This window comes from Rhipicephalus microplus, chromosome 8, assembly GCF_043290135.1.
Source record: "Rhipicephalus microplus isolate Deutch F79 chromosome 8, USDA_Rmic, whole genome shotgun sequence".
NCBI lineage: Eukaryota > Metazoa > Arthropoda > Arachnida > Ixodida > Ixodidae > Rhipicephalus > Rhipicephalus microplus.
This window is the reverse complement of record NC_134707.1, coordinates 73,855,251-73,871,865: the sequence shown is the minus strand read 5'-3', so window position 1 is coordinate 73,871,865 and position 16,615 is coordinate 73,855,251. Positions and strand designations below refer to the sequence as shown.

The 16,615-nt window shown below is 48.0% G+C and overlaps 1 protein-coding gene across 1 annotated transcript; it reads left to right on the top strand.

Moving 5' to 3' along the window:
• Positions 1-12,236: 12,236 nt before the first annotated feature.
• On the top strand, positions 12,237-14,099 carry LOC119176982 (DNA transposase THAP9). The gene has a single exon (XM_075872135.1). The coding sequence runs from the start codon at positions 12,357-12,359 to the stop codon at positions 14,097-14,099; it is 1,743 nt and encodes a 580-aa protein (XP_075728250.1). The 5' UTR covers positions 12,237-12,356.
• Positions 14,100-16,615: the final 2,516 nt, after the last annotated feature.

Here is a 16,615-nt window from a genome sequence, read left to right as displayed (position 1 = left end):
TGAAACCTTGAGACAGTTTTGGGCTCTGAAGTGTTATATAAGGTGCATTCGTCTCCTAGTTGTGAGGCTGACTATATCAGAGCCCGATACTGCCTCAAGGTTTCGCCCCACGGAGCAATAAACGGCTGCTTGCGTGCTCTACATGGACGTGGCCGTGCTGTAGTACCACGTGAAAACTCCATGGTGGCCAGCATCTCACGGTTAGCAAAGACTGTTCCTAAGGATTCGAAATCCCGTACATTGTGCGTCGTCGTCGCAGTGAGTGCCCCAGAGTGGCTGTTGCTGCGTCACCATCCCCGCAACGCAACCCCAACACTGCGGACGAGTTGCAGTCTTCGTCGCCCACCACGGAAGCAGAGCGCAGAGGACGCCACGCTCCAGGGGCTACTCGGGAAGCCGATACAGATGCACACTTCGTGATGCCTCCTGGGGATGTTTCGGCTCACGCTCTAGGTCGTCATAACAGGCCCAAAGAGCTCCACTTCTCAGCCTCACTCTACCTCAAGACTGGAGCACGTTTTGTTGGGGTCGACCAGGTCTCGCTCCTACACGCCTACCACTTTTAAAAGCAAGAAGCTGACACTCTCGTGGGCCGACAAGGCCGGAAGAGGGCGTGAGTTTCCCAGAGGTGATTACCCGAATTGTGGTTCTCTCCACGCGAACAAGCTCGACAAGATACGGCGAGCTAACGAGCAGCTCACTAAAGCAAATGGGCAGCATGAGCAAGAAATGTGCGGGCTAGCTGTGGAGATGGTGGAGATTAGAAACATTGAACCTTCGCACCCTTCGGCACTGCCCGCCTTGGCCCCAGTCGCAATTGATACTTCTGAGGCTCCTCACAGGTCTAGCGGAACGATGCGCTGAGCGGTTGAGAGCACACGATAAGAAGAGGTGGTAAACTTACTGTCAGAGCTCAAACCTTCCTTCATCAACATTCAGGCTACCTTAGCAAAAATGCAGGAAGCCGTGGTGCATCTCAAGATGGGATTAGAAGCACTGAGTTAACAATAAGCAAATTATAAGAGGTTGGTGACAGGAGAGACCTCAGCTGAACTTCTTTGCAGGTCACAGCACAAGGCGACGTACTAGTGCCAACTACTGACAGCGAGATCCTCGGGCCACTTTAGCTGCTTAATCTTTTTCTCTGCCTACACATTGAAAGTGCTGACGAAAACTTCTGAGTCTGGCAATGAAACTCTGATGGGCTTAATCACAAAAAGCCCCTTCTACAGCAATGTTGAAGAACGATTCATGTTAAGCTCCAAATCATCCCTGTTGAGTAAGTTGCGTCTAGCACGCCCAACAAACTGCAGAATTATTTAGTAGCGCCATCACATTCAAGAGGCAGGGGAGTTGCCACACCTGTCAGCAAGAGTTACGATTACCTATAGCGTGATCTCGGTGCAGTAGCCGATGGCATCGAGAACGTAATGACTGAAATTCCAATGAACTCACCCAGAAAGGGCCTCCGAAGGGAAAGCCTTTTTTTTAACGCAAACTGCAGTCCCTCCCAGTTATCGCAAGGTGAGAGCACACTCTCCCCTCAGAAGGGCCGTGAGCGTTGCCAGTGGTTACCCCTTTGTCGTTGTTGGGCATTTGAACGCACCACACAGCGTGGGGGGATACATGCATGGTACGCCCTTGGGACGCGACCTATGGTAGACTGCGACACAATCCGACTTGACGGTCATCACTGACAAAAATTTCCCACTAGGGGAGGTAATGCCACATGCTGGGATATCACCCCAGACCACACTTTAAAAAATACAGGTGAGGCCAAGTGGGTCAGCACGGTTCTAGATTTTGGAAATGACCACTACGTCATCGAGATACTCTTCGCGATTGCCCGCTTTAGGACGAAAAAATTGAAGGTGGTTGACTGGGATGTAATTGGCAAAGTGAGAGCTGAGTGTGCACCAATGGCCCGGACAGACTTTGAAGGATTGTACGAAAGAATCAGAGATGACGCCACGGCAGAGACCAAGGAGGTCGTCAGTGACTTCGATGTTGAAAACAATAACAGCAGGTTGGCCCATATACTAGAGGCGAAGCAAGCCCTACTCACAAGGTTGAAGAGGCAAAAGCATAAGAGGAGCCTCCACAAGAAGTTTTCCGAGGTTAACAGGGCGATCGAGAAGCACTGCAAAACGCTGCGAACAATGGCATAAGCGGTGCGAGAGCGTCGAGAGTCAGCTCAGACCTGGGAAGAGCTAGGGCCCACTCAAACAGCTTTTTTGAATCAGGGTAGCATTAGGTCCAGCCAGAGACGAACACTTGCGCAAGCCATCCAGCTTGCTGCCGACTCAACCCTGGACAAATTTGTTGTCAACAAACGTATAGACAAGTATGTGCGAGTCATGAAAAGGTCTGAACTCACACAGTTTCTAGACTACGCGGGGTGTGGCGAACCGGAGTTGGACCAGGACTTTAATTTGGCCGAGATCCGACAGGCTCTATTTTCCCTAAATGACGATTCCACCCCTGGCGCTGATGCGATAACTGAAAAGTTGCTCAAGAATTTTGATAATCAACTTTCTCACTGAAAAGAATAATGAGGTGTGGGCGTTATGGGGAGGTTCCCGCACTGTAGAAGACGACCTACACGGTATTTATCCCCAATTCCGTTGAGGTGCCAGAAATAAATAATCTAAGATTCCGTCCCTTAACTTCTGGTGTCGGTGAGGTCAGAGACCATGCCCTGCTGAGCCGACTCAAAGTGCACTTCGAGACCAATGACATGTACACCCACAACATCATTTGGTTCAAAGTGGAATCTTGACACAGGATGCCATAATGCTCATAAAACATCAGACCATCGCCCGCAGCCCGGGAAATGCCAGAGCCATCCTTGAATTAGACTTCGAGAAGGCTATCAACAACATTTCTCACGCATTCTTTCTCCAATCTATTGCCAGCCTGGGGCTAGGTAATATGGTTTACGACTTCGTGAAATCCTTTCTTAGTCAGGAAACTACGAAGCTCAAGATTGAAGGCTACTTCTTCCACGAGATTACCCTCGGTTGACGCGGCATGTCTCAGGGCTCATTTATTTCACCAACGTGATTTAACATCGTGATAATCGGGCTCTCCAAAGAACTCACGAAGGTTCAAAGAATCAAACATTCCATTTAAGTAGAGTATATAACCAGCTGGTGCACCAGCCGAAGCGATGGGCAAGCTTAGGAAGCCATGAAGCACGCAATCGATGTGACCGAACGTTTCATCCGTCCCACCAGACTCAGGTGCTCTCCATCTAAACTGAACTACTGCTCTACAAGAAAAGACCTGACGTGACGGCCACCGCGACTGGAAACCTGCGTCTCAAAGCCTTTAACTGGTGATGGGTCTCGAGTAAACAGAGTAGAGTCGCTGCGAATATTGGGCTTGTATACTGAGTCTAACGGTGCTAACAGAGCTGCACTCAGACAGATCACTCCCAAGTCGGAAAGTGCTCTCCTTCTAATTCAGAGGATCAGCAACCGACACCGGGAATTCAAAGACGAGAACTTCATACGCATCGTACATGCGATTGTATTCGGCCACTTGTCGTACTCGGTGGCCATGCATAATTCGCATGTTGCAGAGAGCACTCAGCTCATATCCCTCATATCAAAAGTCTACAACCTCGCCCTCGGCTTGCCTGTAAGCACTCACACAGAAAACCTGTTCTAGCTTGGTTTTGCCCACACACTCGAAAAGATAATCGTGGTGCAAGTGCGCTCACAGCTGCTCAGGCTTTCCGAAACCAAAAAGGCCGCAAGATATTCTACAATTCGGGCCTGAATTCTTTTGACCGGTTCCCCGATTCTATGTGGATTTCTGGAGATTTCAGGTCTTAGCTACACAGCGCACCAATTCCCTGCAATATGCACCTAGCGCATACCGTGGGTAGACATAAAGTAAGGGCTAGAGCTCTCCTCGAGCACGTTCGTAGCAACATCACAGATGCAATCTCTGGGGAAGCTGCGCCATACGTTCTACAAGAGGCATTCACTATTTCCGTTGTGGACTGGAATTCCAGGCTCGCTTGCACCGTCACGGTACGCACAGCGAAGCCCGCGTTAGCCAAACATTTTGCGATGTGCTGACCAAGTACGTATCCAGAATTTTTTTTTTGTGGGGGGGGGGGGGAGTGTTCCCACAGACCTGATGGGGGGTGGCCCAGGCATAAACTTTTCTGTGCCCTCACTATCGGTGGTAGTTTATAGAAATAGTTCACATTTACATAAATTCATAAGTTTCTCTATGCGTACAGTTGTGAAGAGTGTAAGCTAAAGTACTGTAAGATTGAGTGAAAGATATGTGAGGTTTGACATATCAAAACCAACACATGATTATGAGAGACGCCGTAGTGGAGGGCTCCAGAAATTTAGACCACCTGGGGTTCTTTACGCGCTCCAAAATCTGAGCTCACCGGCCTACAGCATTTTCATCTCCATTGAAAATGCAGCCACTGCCGCCGGGATTTCATCCCAATACCTGCGGGCTAGCAGCACAGTACTTTAGCCATTAGACCACGGGGATGAAGCAGTATTGTAAGAAGTACTTTAAATAAACTAAACGTCAGGTACAAAGACCGTTTGGAGCAAGGGCCTCTCGCCGCACCATTGAATGGAGTAGCTTTAGAAAATGCAATACTGCATGCAATTACCCACCCAATTGAAGAATACATCGTTATTTGTTAACCTTTGTTAAGCGTAGATGGTGTAAACCTCTTCTGGGCGAAGTGCGTTTGACAGGTCAAGGAGGGTTGTGCTTACAACGAGGAATGAAAGGTATACGCAACATTTTGTTTTGCTTACTTTGCTGAGCGAATTTCTTACTGTCGATGTCTGTGACTTCATAAAGTACTCCAATCGTAGAGGTTTTTTTGTGCAATCTGCGAGGGTAAGATAATTATAGATGATAAATGTTCACTTGGTCCCAATCAAAAGTGCAAGTGCGACCAGACTATACTCCCATAAAACTTTGTCGCTACGCATATGCGCTAAAATACTTGAATACGCGCAAAAAACATTCTTGTTTTTTCACTCGTAGCTATCTTCTCTCGGCTCCCTGAAACTATCGCGTTGCGGCAAGGTGTCTTCCGTTGTTTGCAAGCGTGCAGCCGACTTTTCTCTTTACCTGTCTAGATTCACAACTGCACAGAATATTTCACCATGCAGCATACGTGCATTCATGTTTCCAACACTTCCACCAGCGTTAACATGAGCAGCCTCGAACCACACCAAATCTTCAGTGATCGGTTCACCAGTGATGAAGGAATGAACTCCGGAGTCTCTTGGAGTATAGTGCACCATTATTCCTTCCTCAGAACGCGTGAACTGCGACGAGAACTGCCAGCGCATGCAACACGAGTTTACTTATGCTCAACTGTGCAACATCTATGCACGTTGGTTGTCTGTTTCGGGATTTTGATGCGAATAGCTGGAATTTCACTACTGTCATCACCTCCTTCGCGTTGATTCACGGTTGTGGTATTTTATCACAACGCGACAGAAACTACCAGCCTTCTGTACGGGCGCAATCACAAACGAGAGACATCTCGCGCGCAGAGGAAAATAGTGGGCGAGTGGGACCTTACCAGCACCTCAAGGGAAGCGGAGGAAATGTATACATTCCACCAGGCTTAGGCACTGCGCCGTGCTCCCGACCAGGATGCAGAAATTAGGTACCTTATCTTCTAACCACTACTACCACCACTACCACAAGGCGAGAAATTGCGCTAGTGTTTAAGGTGGAACTTTACCAGCCTACATGTATCTTAGCTAACATTGTCGATTCTCGCATTCAGGGTCACTAACCGAATATTGCTGAGCTCGTCGCTTGCTAGCGCTGGGAAGTCACTCCCTCGAAATACGCTGCCGACACGTATTGCTTGGTTGTTCGTGTCCTGGGTCGATCAGCGTCCTTTTATGAGACTTGATGGTCGCACCGAAACGAGGTACGGTATAGCGCTTGATGATTATTTCCCGAAAAGCGACGCTGCTCCCAGTGCACACGCCACAACTGGTGAAAATGAAAATGCCGCTTTTCACAGGCAGGCAGCTTTATTGAAGTTACGTGTCAGTGGCTGGCGTGGAAGAGCACTTTAGGCGTTCAGTATTTCTGGAACTATTTATAATAACACATTGATGAGTGCTTTAGGAAGCATCGGCACACGTTGAAGATGCTTTTGGCGCTTCTGCCACAGAACATTACCTAATGTACCACTCATCTCACTGCCGAGAAGTTTACTGACGCGTATACTCGAACATTATCTTAACTTCAGCGTTGCAAGAGGAGTTAGCGGTATAGACTGTGAAATGAAAGCGAGAAACGCTGAGCATGTCTCTGATGCAAATGGTTGCCAATTTCCCAGAGGGCGAGAAAACAAATGTGCACCATCTTCTCAAGATTCAGGCAACTCGGCCGGTGAGCACAGCTGAAGCAGAACGCTTTTTTCATTATTGAGAAGCCTAAAGCTGTACCTGAGAACTACATCAACACATGAAAAATTGTTTGGCATCGCTCTCTGAACATCCAATGTCAAATACAAGTACGTCCAGAAGGCATTTTCTCTGTGCTTTAACGGAACGGAATATAGTCTGCTTCAGCTGAATGAGTGTGTGGAACATCAACCATGGGCGCCTGCTCAATCAAGAATGAAAGTTAACTAACGTTATTTTTGAATTTAGATGTTCTGAATAACAGCAAAAACACACTTGTTGATGATTCATTTATGGAGCTTAACATCTGATGGGTGACTTCATCGCCAAGTTAGAGAAGAATCAGGCTGGAGTCAAGGCAGTAAGTAGGAGGCAACGGCATCGGTACTAAATATCCCAGAGGGCAGCTGTTAGTAGAATTTGCAGAATGGAATAACTTACGGATCTTGAATACCTTCTACCAAAAATGAGGGAACCGTAAGTGGACATGGTGGAGCCCTAATGGCGAGAGTAAGAACAAAATTGATCTTACAATGCGTGCAGGACCAGGCATCAAGCAAAATGTGCAAGTGCTTGGCAAGGTACAATTCAGTGACAATAGCATGACACGGTGTCAAATTCACCTAAACTTGAAGAAGGAACAACAGAAACTGATACGCAATAAGCCAATCAACGAGCTAGCAATGAGACGGAAAGTACAGGAATTAAGTGTCTTCGCTTCAGAACAGGTACTTGGCTCTTATCTAGGAAACTAACCTTAGCGTTGACAAAATGAATGATGATCGGCCGAGTATCATCTCGGAGTGTGCAGTAAAAATTAGAGATAGGGTACTTAGACCGGACATTGGTAAGCTGTCCCAGGAGACGAAGAAGCTCATTAGGAAGCGTCAAATATTAAAAGCCTCAAATGCAACAGACAAAATAGAATTGACCAGCCTTTGAAAGTAGATTATAAGCGTATGGCATCTGATGCAAGATGGTATATCATGGAGATAATTGAACGCGCTCCGAAGAACGGAGGAAGCGTCAAAGCAGTGAAAAGTAAACTTGAGATAGGCAAAAACCAGATGTATGCACGAAGGGACAAGAAAGGCAATGCAACTACCAATATAAATAGGATAGTTCAAATGTCGGTGGAGTTTAGAAATCACTACAGAAGCCGGGATGACCACGACCTAAATTTAAGAACTAGAAGTAACCCAGCTGGCACCCTAACAGCAATGATAGAAGTCAGATAAGCTTTAGGGGGAATGCAAAGAGGCAAAACTGCTGGTGAGAATCAGATAGTATCAGATCTGCTAGAAAACAGAGGACCGATTGTGTTAGACAAAGTAGCCACCCTGTTTACGAAGTGTCTCCTGGTGGGAAGAGTATCAGAATCTTGAAAAAATGCCAACATTATCTTCATAAGTAAGAAAAGAGATGACAACGGCTTGAAGAATTGCTGGCTGATCCGCTCCTTCTCCGTTGTATACAAGCTATTTACAAATGTAATTGCTAACAGAATTAGGACGTTATAATTCAATCAACCAAAGACACAAGCAGTATTTCGGACAGGCTACTCAACAATCCACCACATTTATACTATCAATCAGGTAACAGAGAAATGCTCAGAATACAGCCAACCAATATACATAGCGTTCACAGATTACGAGAAGGCGTTTGATTGAGTGGAAATATCAGCAATCATGCGGACAATGCGGAATCAAGGCGTCAACGAAGCATATATAAACATAATTTGAGACGCATATATAAAAATAGTTTGAGAAGCATATATAAACCTAATCTGAGACGGGCGCGCACACCCGTCTCAGAGTCACAAGTTTCGTTTTCTAAAATAACTGCCAGATAGCGCTCAAGCCTAACATGTGACGTAATATGATGCGCTCGTTTGACTCCACTGCACGCTCGATGAACTCCAACGAAGTGCCTCCTGAATACCATTCACCGATTTTCTCGCACAGAACATCAAATAAATGTTTTGTTCACTCTCTCGAGACGCAATAAAATCGTCTTTTGACGACATTTGAAGATTACCTTGCAGATACGGGGCCATTTTTTTCTTCTTAAGTTTCCGTATATATAATGACGTCTACATATACGTTGAATAATGGGGACGACAGCAGCCATGGCAAAAAAAAAAGCAGTTACGACTGCTTATATATTTGCTATCGCATTAAAAACACCAATATCTGGTTCATTGAGGAGTCTCCTAACTCTTTCATGCACATAACTTCATTTTTGGTGGGAAACGAAGTTTTATTGTACATTTTGCCAAATCTATCGCGGAAAATGATTTCCTCGCGAGAAATAAAAAATTGACAGTTTTAATTCGAAATATATGAGGCGCTCACATATGAGATGACTACCGTCTAGTAAGGGTTGACTGGTAACTTTCGGCTAACGTACAGTTGTCAATTTCTATAGTGCTTCGCGTTAACTACTCATTCAACATCCTCTCCTGCACTATCAACATAATAAGGACAGCACATACATTTACATCTATTCACCTCTCATAAACACCTCCCAGGGTGCCGCCATAGCCCTCCTCGGGCTGTGAAAATTGGCGCGTCCCCTAGAAAATGCACTGACGATGCGGCGCCCTTAGCCTTCGTACTCCCGCGCACAGCCCATCATGGCGGTGTTTTTTTCCTTCCTGTGAAAAGGTGTATAAAGCTGTCTCGAGCCTACTGCTGGTGCCCCTTGCGGACGATGGCAGCTGGAGGAAAAGAATGTATTATGTCACTTTGAAGCCCAAACGACGTAGTGTCGTCTTTTTGGTCAGATTGCCAAAAGCTTCAAAATATGCGCCTTTTGAAATCCAACCTGCCGGTGTCAAGTGTTTTAAAAGGAAGAAGTCAAGAATATGTGGTTAGCTGGGCAGACCAACATGCTGGAAAGAGTTAACACATGTAAAATCAAGTGGCCGTAACATAGAATATCACTATAGGTGCCAGAGCACACTATTAGGAGAACAACTGAATCGTTTAAGGTATACACCTGACGCAGTGTTTGGGCATTTAAAATCACTAACATTATCAGAAGACAACAACAAGAATAAACTGGGCACGTTGTTCCTATGGCCGTATAGCTCCGAATTTCCAAATTCATAAAAGTCAAAATCATGGCCTAGTGCATCATTAGGACTGTACACACAGAAGCTATTTTCGAACGCCTTGAAAGGTCATAATTTGCTAACACAGGCGTTGTTCTTTTTTTTTCAGGCGTAGTTTAATTGTTTCCTGAAAAACGAAGACCACCTTGCTCAGAAATTATTGAGAGTAAGGCCCGATTAGGCTACCACATTTTGCTTTTGAAGACGAAGCTAAAGACTCCTCGTAGGTATTTTGTTTCGAGCTACCGAATACCATCGGAGGGTACTCAAAGCGCGCGACGTGAGTGAACGTACAGTGTATCGGCTCCGCCGAATTTCGGTGAAGGCCACGGCCCAAATCATCATACCCGTACAAAACCGACATCTTGCGACGCTAAATACCAAGCGGCACAACTGGATATTCACTTCGTCCAGGTGGACCATTTCCTCCCAAGTTTTCGGCTATTTGTCTACCGACCACGGAGGCGCCGTTGTCAGCGATGCCGGCACTCGACCCGGTGGAATAGGCCCTTTGGCTGAAACATGGCTGATTCGGCGCTCCAAATATGCGGATATGACCCCGAGGTCACTACCATTAGTGACCCAAGCTTGACTAAGTATCCGAAAATTCGTAGCCAATCCTTGATTCATGCGGCGGAACGCTGCTCCCCGAACAAAGTCAAGACGGTGGCGTCTGATGCCGCTCCGGCCGCCGGCTCGTCGGTTGACAACACGAACCATAGCCTCCTCTATAACTTTGTGCCCGAGCGGTCGGTCCCTCAGCGCCGTCCCCCGAGCTATTATGGGATGCGAGCGCTCCTGGCGGAGCGCCGAGGCGCAAAACGAGAGAATGGATGGCAGCTATGGAGAAAAAACCGGCTTTGAGTAACTACCGAAAGGGCAAAAATGAAATAAGGAGGGAGGCATTTTACGATAATTCAAGGGGAAGCGCTTTACTGTTTGAAGCGAGATCGGGTTGCCTTAGAACGCGTAGTTATAAAGCAAGATTCAGTAAAGAAGAAGAACAATGCACATGCTGCGGGAAAGATAAGGAAACGGCGGAGCATGTTCTGATTGAATGTGGAGATATCCACCCAGGTGTACGTTTGGGCACGAGCCTACAGGAAGCCTTGGGTTTTAGGGACAACAATGGAAAGCTGAACACACCCGCGATTGAAATAAGTAAGAGACGGTTAGAGTATTGGTGGCAGAAAATTAGAGAGAAAGGACAAAAATAAATATTGGAAAAATAAAATATGGACAGTGTGCCGTAAATGGCAGAGAACTTAAGCTGAAAATTTACCTTTTTTTCCATTAAGATAGAATTTATCGAAGTAGAGGCATTAGGCCAACATAAAAAGAAAAAAAGGTTTTTTTTTGTCGAGTCTGGTGGCATACTTGTCACCACCCCGTTATAAAGGGGACGCTCATAGCATCCATCCATCCATTCCATCCAGCTCGCGCCTCGCTTGCTGCAGCAACAGGCGCACACCGCTACGCCGCGGTTTTCCCGTCGCGCGCAAATTTGGTTTGGCGTGCTCGATGTAAAACTGTGCTTGGCCCATTGTGTTTTCTGCTTGCCCTTGATGTTTTTTCTGGCACAATAGTCTCCCCCAAGAGCTTCGTTAACTGCAGCGCTCGCTGAGACAACCGTGACTGTATCAAGTGCGATTCGGGTAAGTTCTTTGTTAAAAGTGTTACATCGTTAAGACATTCGCTTGCTGCAAGGAATCGTGCCTAAACGCTGTATTTTTGTTATCTGCAGCACTACCGTAAAAAGAAAGGCGACTGCCCATGCATGGTCAGAAGTTTGGCTGCGCCCCGAACGCTCCACAATGCCGTACTGCTGCGTACCACGCTGCAAATCATGGAGCGGCCGGAAAGAAACCGGAGTATCTTTTCACGAAATTCCGAGCGACCAAGAACTTCGCGAAAAGTGGCTTAAGGTAATCTCGAGAGACAACTGGACCCCGAACAGCACATCTTGCTATTCTACCGTTTGCAGCCGACACTTCGTCCCGTCCGACTTTAAAGAAGGGTGCACGACGCGAAGACTGAAGAAAGGCTCTGTGCCCAGCGTCTTCCACGAGTACCCGTCGTATTTGCAACCTTGCAAACAAACCGAAAGAAGCGATGCGGCCCTCAGGAAGCGTGCTGCGGCTGTATTAACTGACGAGCCAGCAAGAAAAAAAAGAGCAGTCGGTGGTGGTGCACCACATGTGTTTACGGACTTACGACATGACCAGTCGTGCGCGTCGGACTCCCAACTTGTTGAAGAAGTGCCCAACTCCAGCAGCAGGACTGACCAAGGCTTCGTACCGAGAACGGCGCAGGTTGATAGAGCAGTGCAAGTAGCCTCACGCATTTCGTTGCCAACCATCGAAAGACGGAAGTGGAAGCGTAAGGAACGCGAACTGAGGGCGCAGGTTGAAAGGCTCAAAGGAACTGTTGAAAAATATAAAAGGGAGCTTCAGAAACTTAAAGAAGACTGCTATGTCCCAGCGTTTTTGCAGGTTGTCGAGCAGGCAAGTGAAAATGAGTTGGCTGCCTCAATACTGCTGGAGCAGGTCAAAAATTTTCAGAAGGTGAAACCGACGTGGTCCGAAGTTACAGTCCGCCACGCAGTGATCCTTCGTAACCTCTCAGCGAGGGCATACGAACACTTAAGGAGCTCAGGACTACTCCGCCTACCCTGTCGAAGCACGCTGGAGCGCTTCCTCGGTTCGTCACGCAATGAAGTAGGCGTCACAGACTTGATTAAGCAGAGGCTGTCAGCTGAGCTCGCTTCACACACGAGTGCTCAGTCACAGACGTGCTCGCTCATTGTGGACGAAATGAGGGTCAAGCAGCGCTTACTCTATCTCAAGCAGAGAGATGCCTTCATTGGCGAAGTAGACTACGGTGACTGCTTGCCGCAGAAGCAACCGAGCAAGCCAGAAGAGCCAGATCTTGCAAACTCGCTGCTTTGCTTCATTTTAAGTGGCTTGTCAACGAGATATAAGATTCCCGTAGCCTATTTTTTTACTAGAAATTGCACCGGTGAAAACCTTCACCAGATCATGATGAACGTACTCAAAGAAGTTGAGAGTATAGGTTTTAGAATCGTGCGGATCGTTACCGACAACCATCGGATTAACGTGAAGGCGTTCCAACTGCTATGTGGGGGTAACCTCAAGCACTGCATACCACATCCAACAAATCAAGATGGCAAACTTTTTCTCGCTTTCGATCAGTGTCATTTAATTAAAAACGTACGGTCACAGTTTCTGTCACGCGATATCGGAAAGGATGGCGAAATAACTGCCCAGTACCTGAAAGACCTCTACAAAATGCAACAGCGCAGTATTGTCAAGCCAGTGCGGTTCTTGACAAGAAAGCACGTACATCCGACTAGCATGGAAAAAATGAACGTCAGGAGGGCAGTGCAAGTCGTTTCGCCACCTGTGACCGCGGCCCTGAAGCTCTTGAAAGAGCAGGCAGGTCATACATGTGACGCAAGCTTCGCCCACGTTGGTCCAACCGTCGTATTCATGGACACCATGTACCGGTGGTTCACCCTCATGGACGTAAGCAACTGCACCCAGCATTTCCACCAGAACAACCCGGACTGCAAGCAGTACGAATCCGAAGACGACGAACGGCTAGGTTGGCTTGAAACATCATTTCTTGACTACCTGGCCGAAATCAAGCGGCAGAGCCCGGCTAAGAATTTTCTGACCAAGGAAACGTACGAGGGCTTGCTGATAACAACCATCTCAAACGTGGAGTGCGTTCGGTACCTTCTCACGGCCACACGCTTCCGTTTCGTTCTGACTAGGAAGATGTCCTCTGACCCAATAGAGGCCTTCTTTGGGTGGTTGAGGAAATCTGCAGGCTCGAACGACCAGACAGACGTGAGGGCAGTTTTGTCTGGGATTGAGAAAGCACTGAAGACTGGCATAGCCTGCACGTCAAGCAGCAGCAACGTGATTACTGCAGACAGCAGCAGCTGCTCCACATCAGCACTCCTACAGCGATCGGCAAGAGCAGCGCAGAATGACGGTGAAGCATTTCCAGCAGAATCAACCACGATCCTCGAGGAGAGCCTCGACAGGGGGAAGACGTTGCTCCCAACGCCAGATGTTGCTGCACTAGCAATGGTTGGTGGCTATATTGCAAGAACAGTCCACGAAACCATTTCCTGTGATGAATGCTTCACTTTGGTGACTAAACCAAACACCTCTGCGCCATCGGATGCATTAATTAGGCACCAGGACAGAGGTGGACTCCTGTATCCGTCAACTGAGCTCGTAATGGTTCTAAATTCTCTAAAGAATTACGCGGAAGTTTTCCTCGCAAGAGCGAGAAAGATGAATCAGCCACTGAAGGCTGCCGTTGACAACGCCGCGCAAATACTACAGAAACGTGACAAACTCAAGTGCTCGACCCCGGGACATCATAAAAAACTTTTGGAGGTTGTGCTCGTGAAGTTTCTCCGCCCACTTTTTCTGAACTTCGCGACGAGTGTGACTGACAAACACGACTTGGGAAAAGATATTCATGTCAAACCATTGTCTCGAAAAGTGCTCAAGCTTTGAGCGCGAAATCAAATAACAAAGCTCACATTGCATTCTGCATACAGTGCTTCTGTTAAAAATTTGGTGTGTGCGCACTTCTTAACGTATACGCATAATCCAATGCAATGTAGACGGTTTCTAGACCGTCATAAACGCAAGCGTGCATAGGCCGCGTCGTCTGCTGTTATTATGGGATCGGTGCGGCATCTGGCGGCGAGCGCCAAAACTATAAGGGACGGATGGCGCGTATGTATTTAGCGCTAATGCGCGGGCACAAAAAAATATAGGAGGCTATGCACGAACGCTTCCGGGACGCAAGAGCAAGACATCCACGAAGTGGAAGCTTCGTCCAATGCTGCAACCTGTTCCCGAAGACTACGTTAGAGTAAACAAACCCAGAGAACGTGTTTCTCTTCGCGACGAGTTTCTAGAAACTGGCTATGGCACCGCCATCTCAGCATACCTCGGGCCGGAGCGGGCCCATGGATTCTCTGTGCTGCCATCGCGAGATCAAAACATTAGTGTCGAACATCGAGGTGGCAGACCTGCTTATCGGGAATTTCACAGTGATTTCAGAGGAAGGGTCAGTCTTGCTCTAGGGTTACCCAAGACAAGACGGTGGCAACATCTGCCACGGAGTGATCATGGTCCGTGGACACCACGGAAACTCTTCAACACCGAGTCTGCTGGGGTGGAGGCACCATCGTGGAAATCTGAAAATTCGGAACATCCAACAAGGCACGCATCACCTTCGTGGGTAAGGTGAAGCTTCGGTACGTGCACTATGACAATAAGGTCATCTCCGCGCAAAACTACTACAAAACTATCCCGGCCTGCTGCCAGGGTGGAGTTGTCGTGCATCACGCGAATGCATGACCAAATCTGCACCCGAACACATGTGGACTCTGCGGACTCCACGCTCTGCTAGGGGAGAGGGTGCAGGCCCCTTAAGTGTGTGTTCGCCGGTGTTCCGTGTGTGATGGCGCCCATGCCACTAATTCTCGCGAATGTGTGGCGAAATCAGAACACCGAAGATGACCTTCCCAAAAGGCAGCGAAAAGAAACCGGCCCTGAAGAAGACAAGCCGCCATCATGGGTTACCTAGCGACCAGCCTCGCCGGGATAACTCGAAAACTGACAAGTCAGTACAACCTTCTGGGGGTGCTGGAATGCGTCCGTCGACGGAGTCTCAACAACACGGTGACCCTGACATACGAGCGACGGGGGCACACGGAAAGACCGGGGCCTGGGTCAATGCCGTTAAAAAATGGGTAACAGTGGGTAACAGGTGAGCTGTCTGGGTGCGGCTGCCTCTTGTGCCTCCCTTCGCACTTCCCTCCCAGTGGCGCGGCGCGCAAAAAAAATGAAGTAGTAGCACTCAGGGCCCAAAACGAGAAGTTACTAAAACATTATGCAGTTAGAATCCAAAATCAACCAGCTTCCTTCTCTCCCTCTCTTGCCCTGCGTCTGAGGTAATGAAAGTGAGCTCGTGGCCCCAGAGGTAGCAACAAGCGCGGATGCCGCATACGAGGAGCGTTTCGAGGCCCGTATCCGAGCCATAGACGTCCAATCACCAGCATGAAAAACCAAATATCGGTAATAGTCACCGCCATGTCCAAATGGCAGGAGACAATCCCCGCGATGATGATAGCCCAGCAAATTTCGAGTTCCTCGTGCCCCTCACACTGGATTGGTAGTCCCTACAAGGACGTATCTGGCCGATCGGTTAAAACTTCTGGATGCAACATAGAGATAGATGATGATGACATCTGCTCGCTCTCGGTGTTGAGGATCCCTAGCTCACTGCAAATTCTGGCTGGGAGCAGCGCCACAACAATCTCGCCCAGTGTTTCTCATCATGGCGAGCAGCCTAAGGTCAGGTGCGTCCCCATTAACATTGTTCAGTGGAATTGTCGAGGCTTTCTGTCCCGCACGAAGCGAGTGCATCTTCAACTTTTCCTATCAACGCTTGACTCACTTCCGGTGATGGTTGCTCTCCAGGAAACAGGGAGTAGCGCCACCCTTACAAATTACCTCCCTTTCCAGCAGGACCCTTCTCCATGCGTCTCTGTGCATAAAACAATATACATCTAACCTTGTCGACTTGGAACTTCAAACTGTGTATTCCTACGTGTTGGTGAAACTTCTTCCGCTCAAGAAACAAGATGCGCCACTCCACGTACCTAACGTAAATTGTTCCGCCAAACCTAAATATGTAACGTTCGCAGCACTCTTCACTCGCGCCCTGAAGGCTGTCGGCCGGGATCATCTGGTAATCATGGGTGATTTCAACGCTCACAGCACACTATGGGTATGTGTGCGTGATTAGAAGCGTGGGCGCAAGCTAGCGGAAGTTGTGTCCATGCTGGGCCTCAATTTTCACAGTGACCCTGCACATCTAACACGGGTAGGTAACTCCGTGACTCGGGACACGTGTCCCGACCTTACCTTTACCAAAAATATTAGACATGCTGACTGGGCCAACACAGAGGAAACCCTCGGCAGTGAGCACCGCATACTCAACACAGCCGTCACAG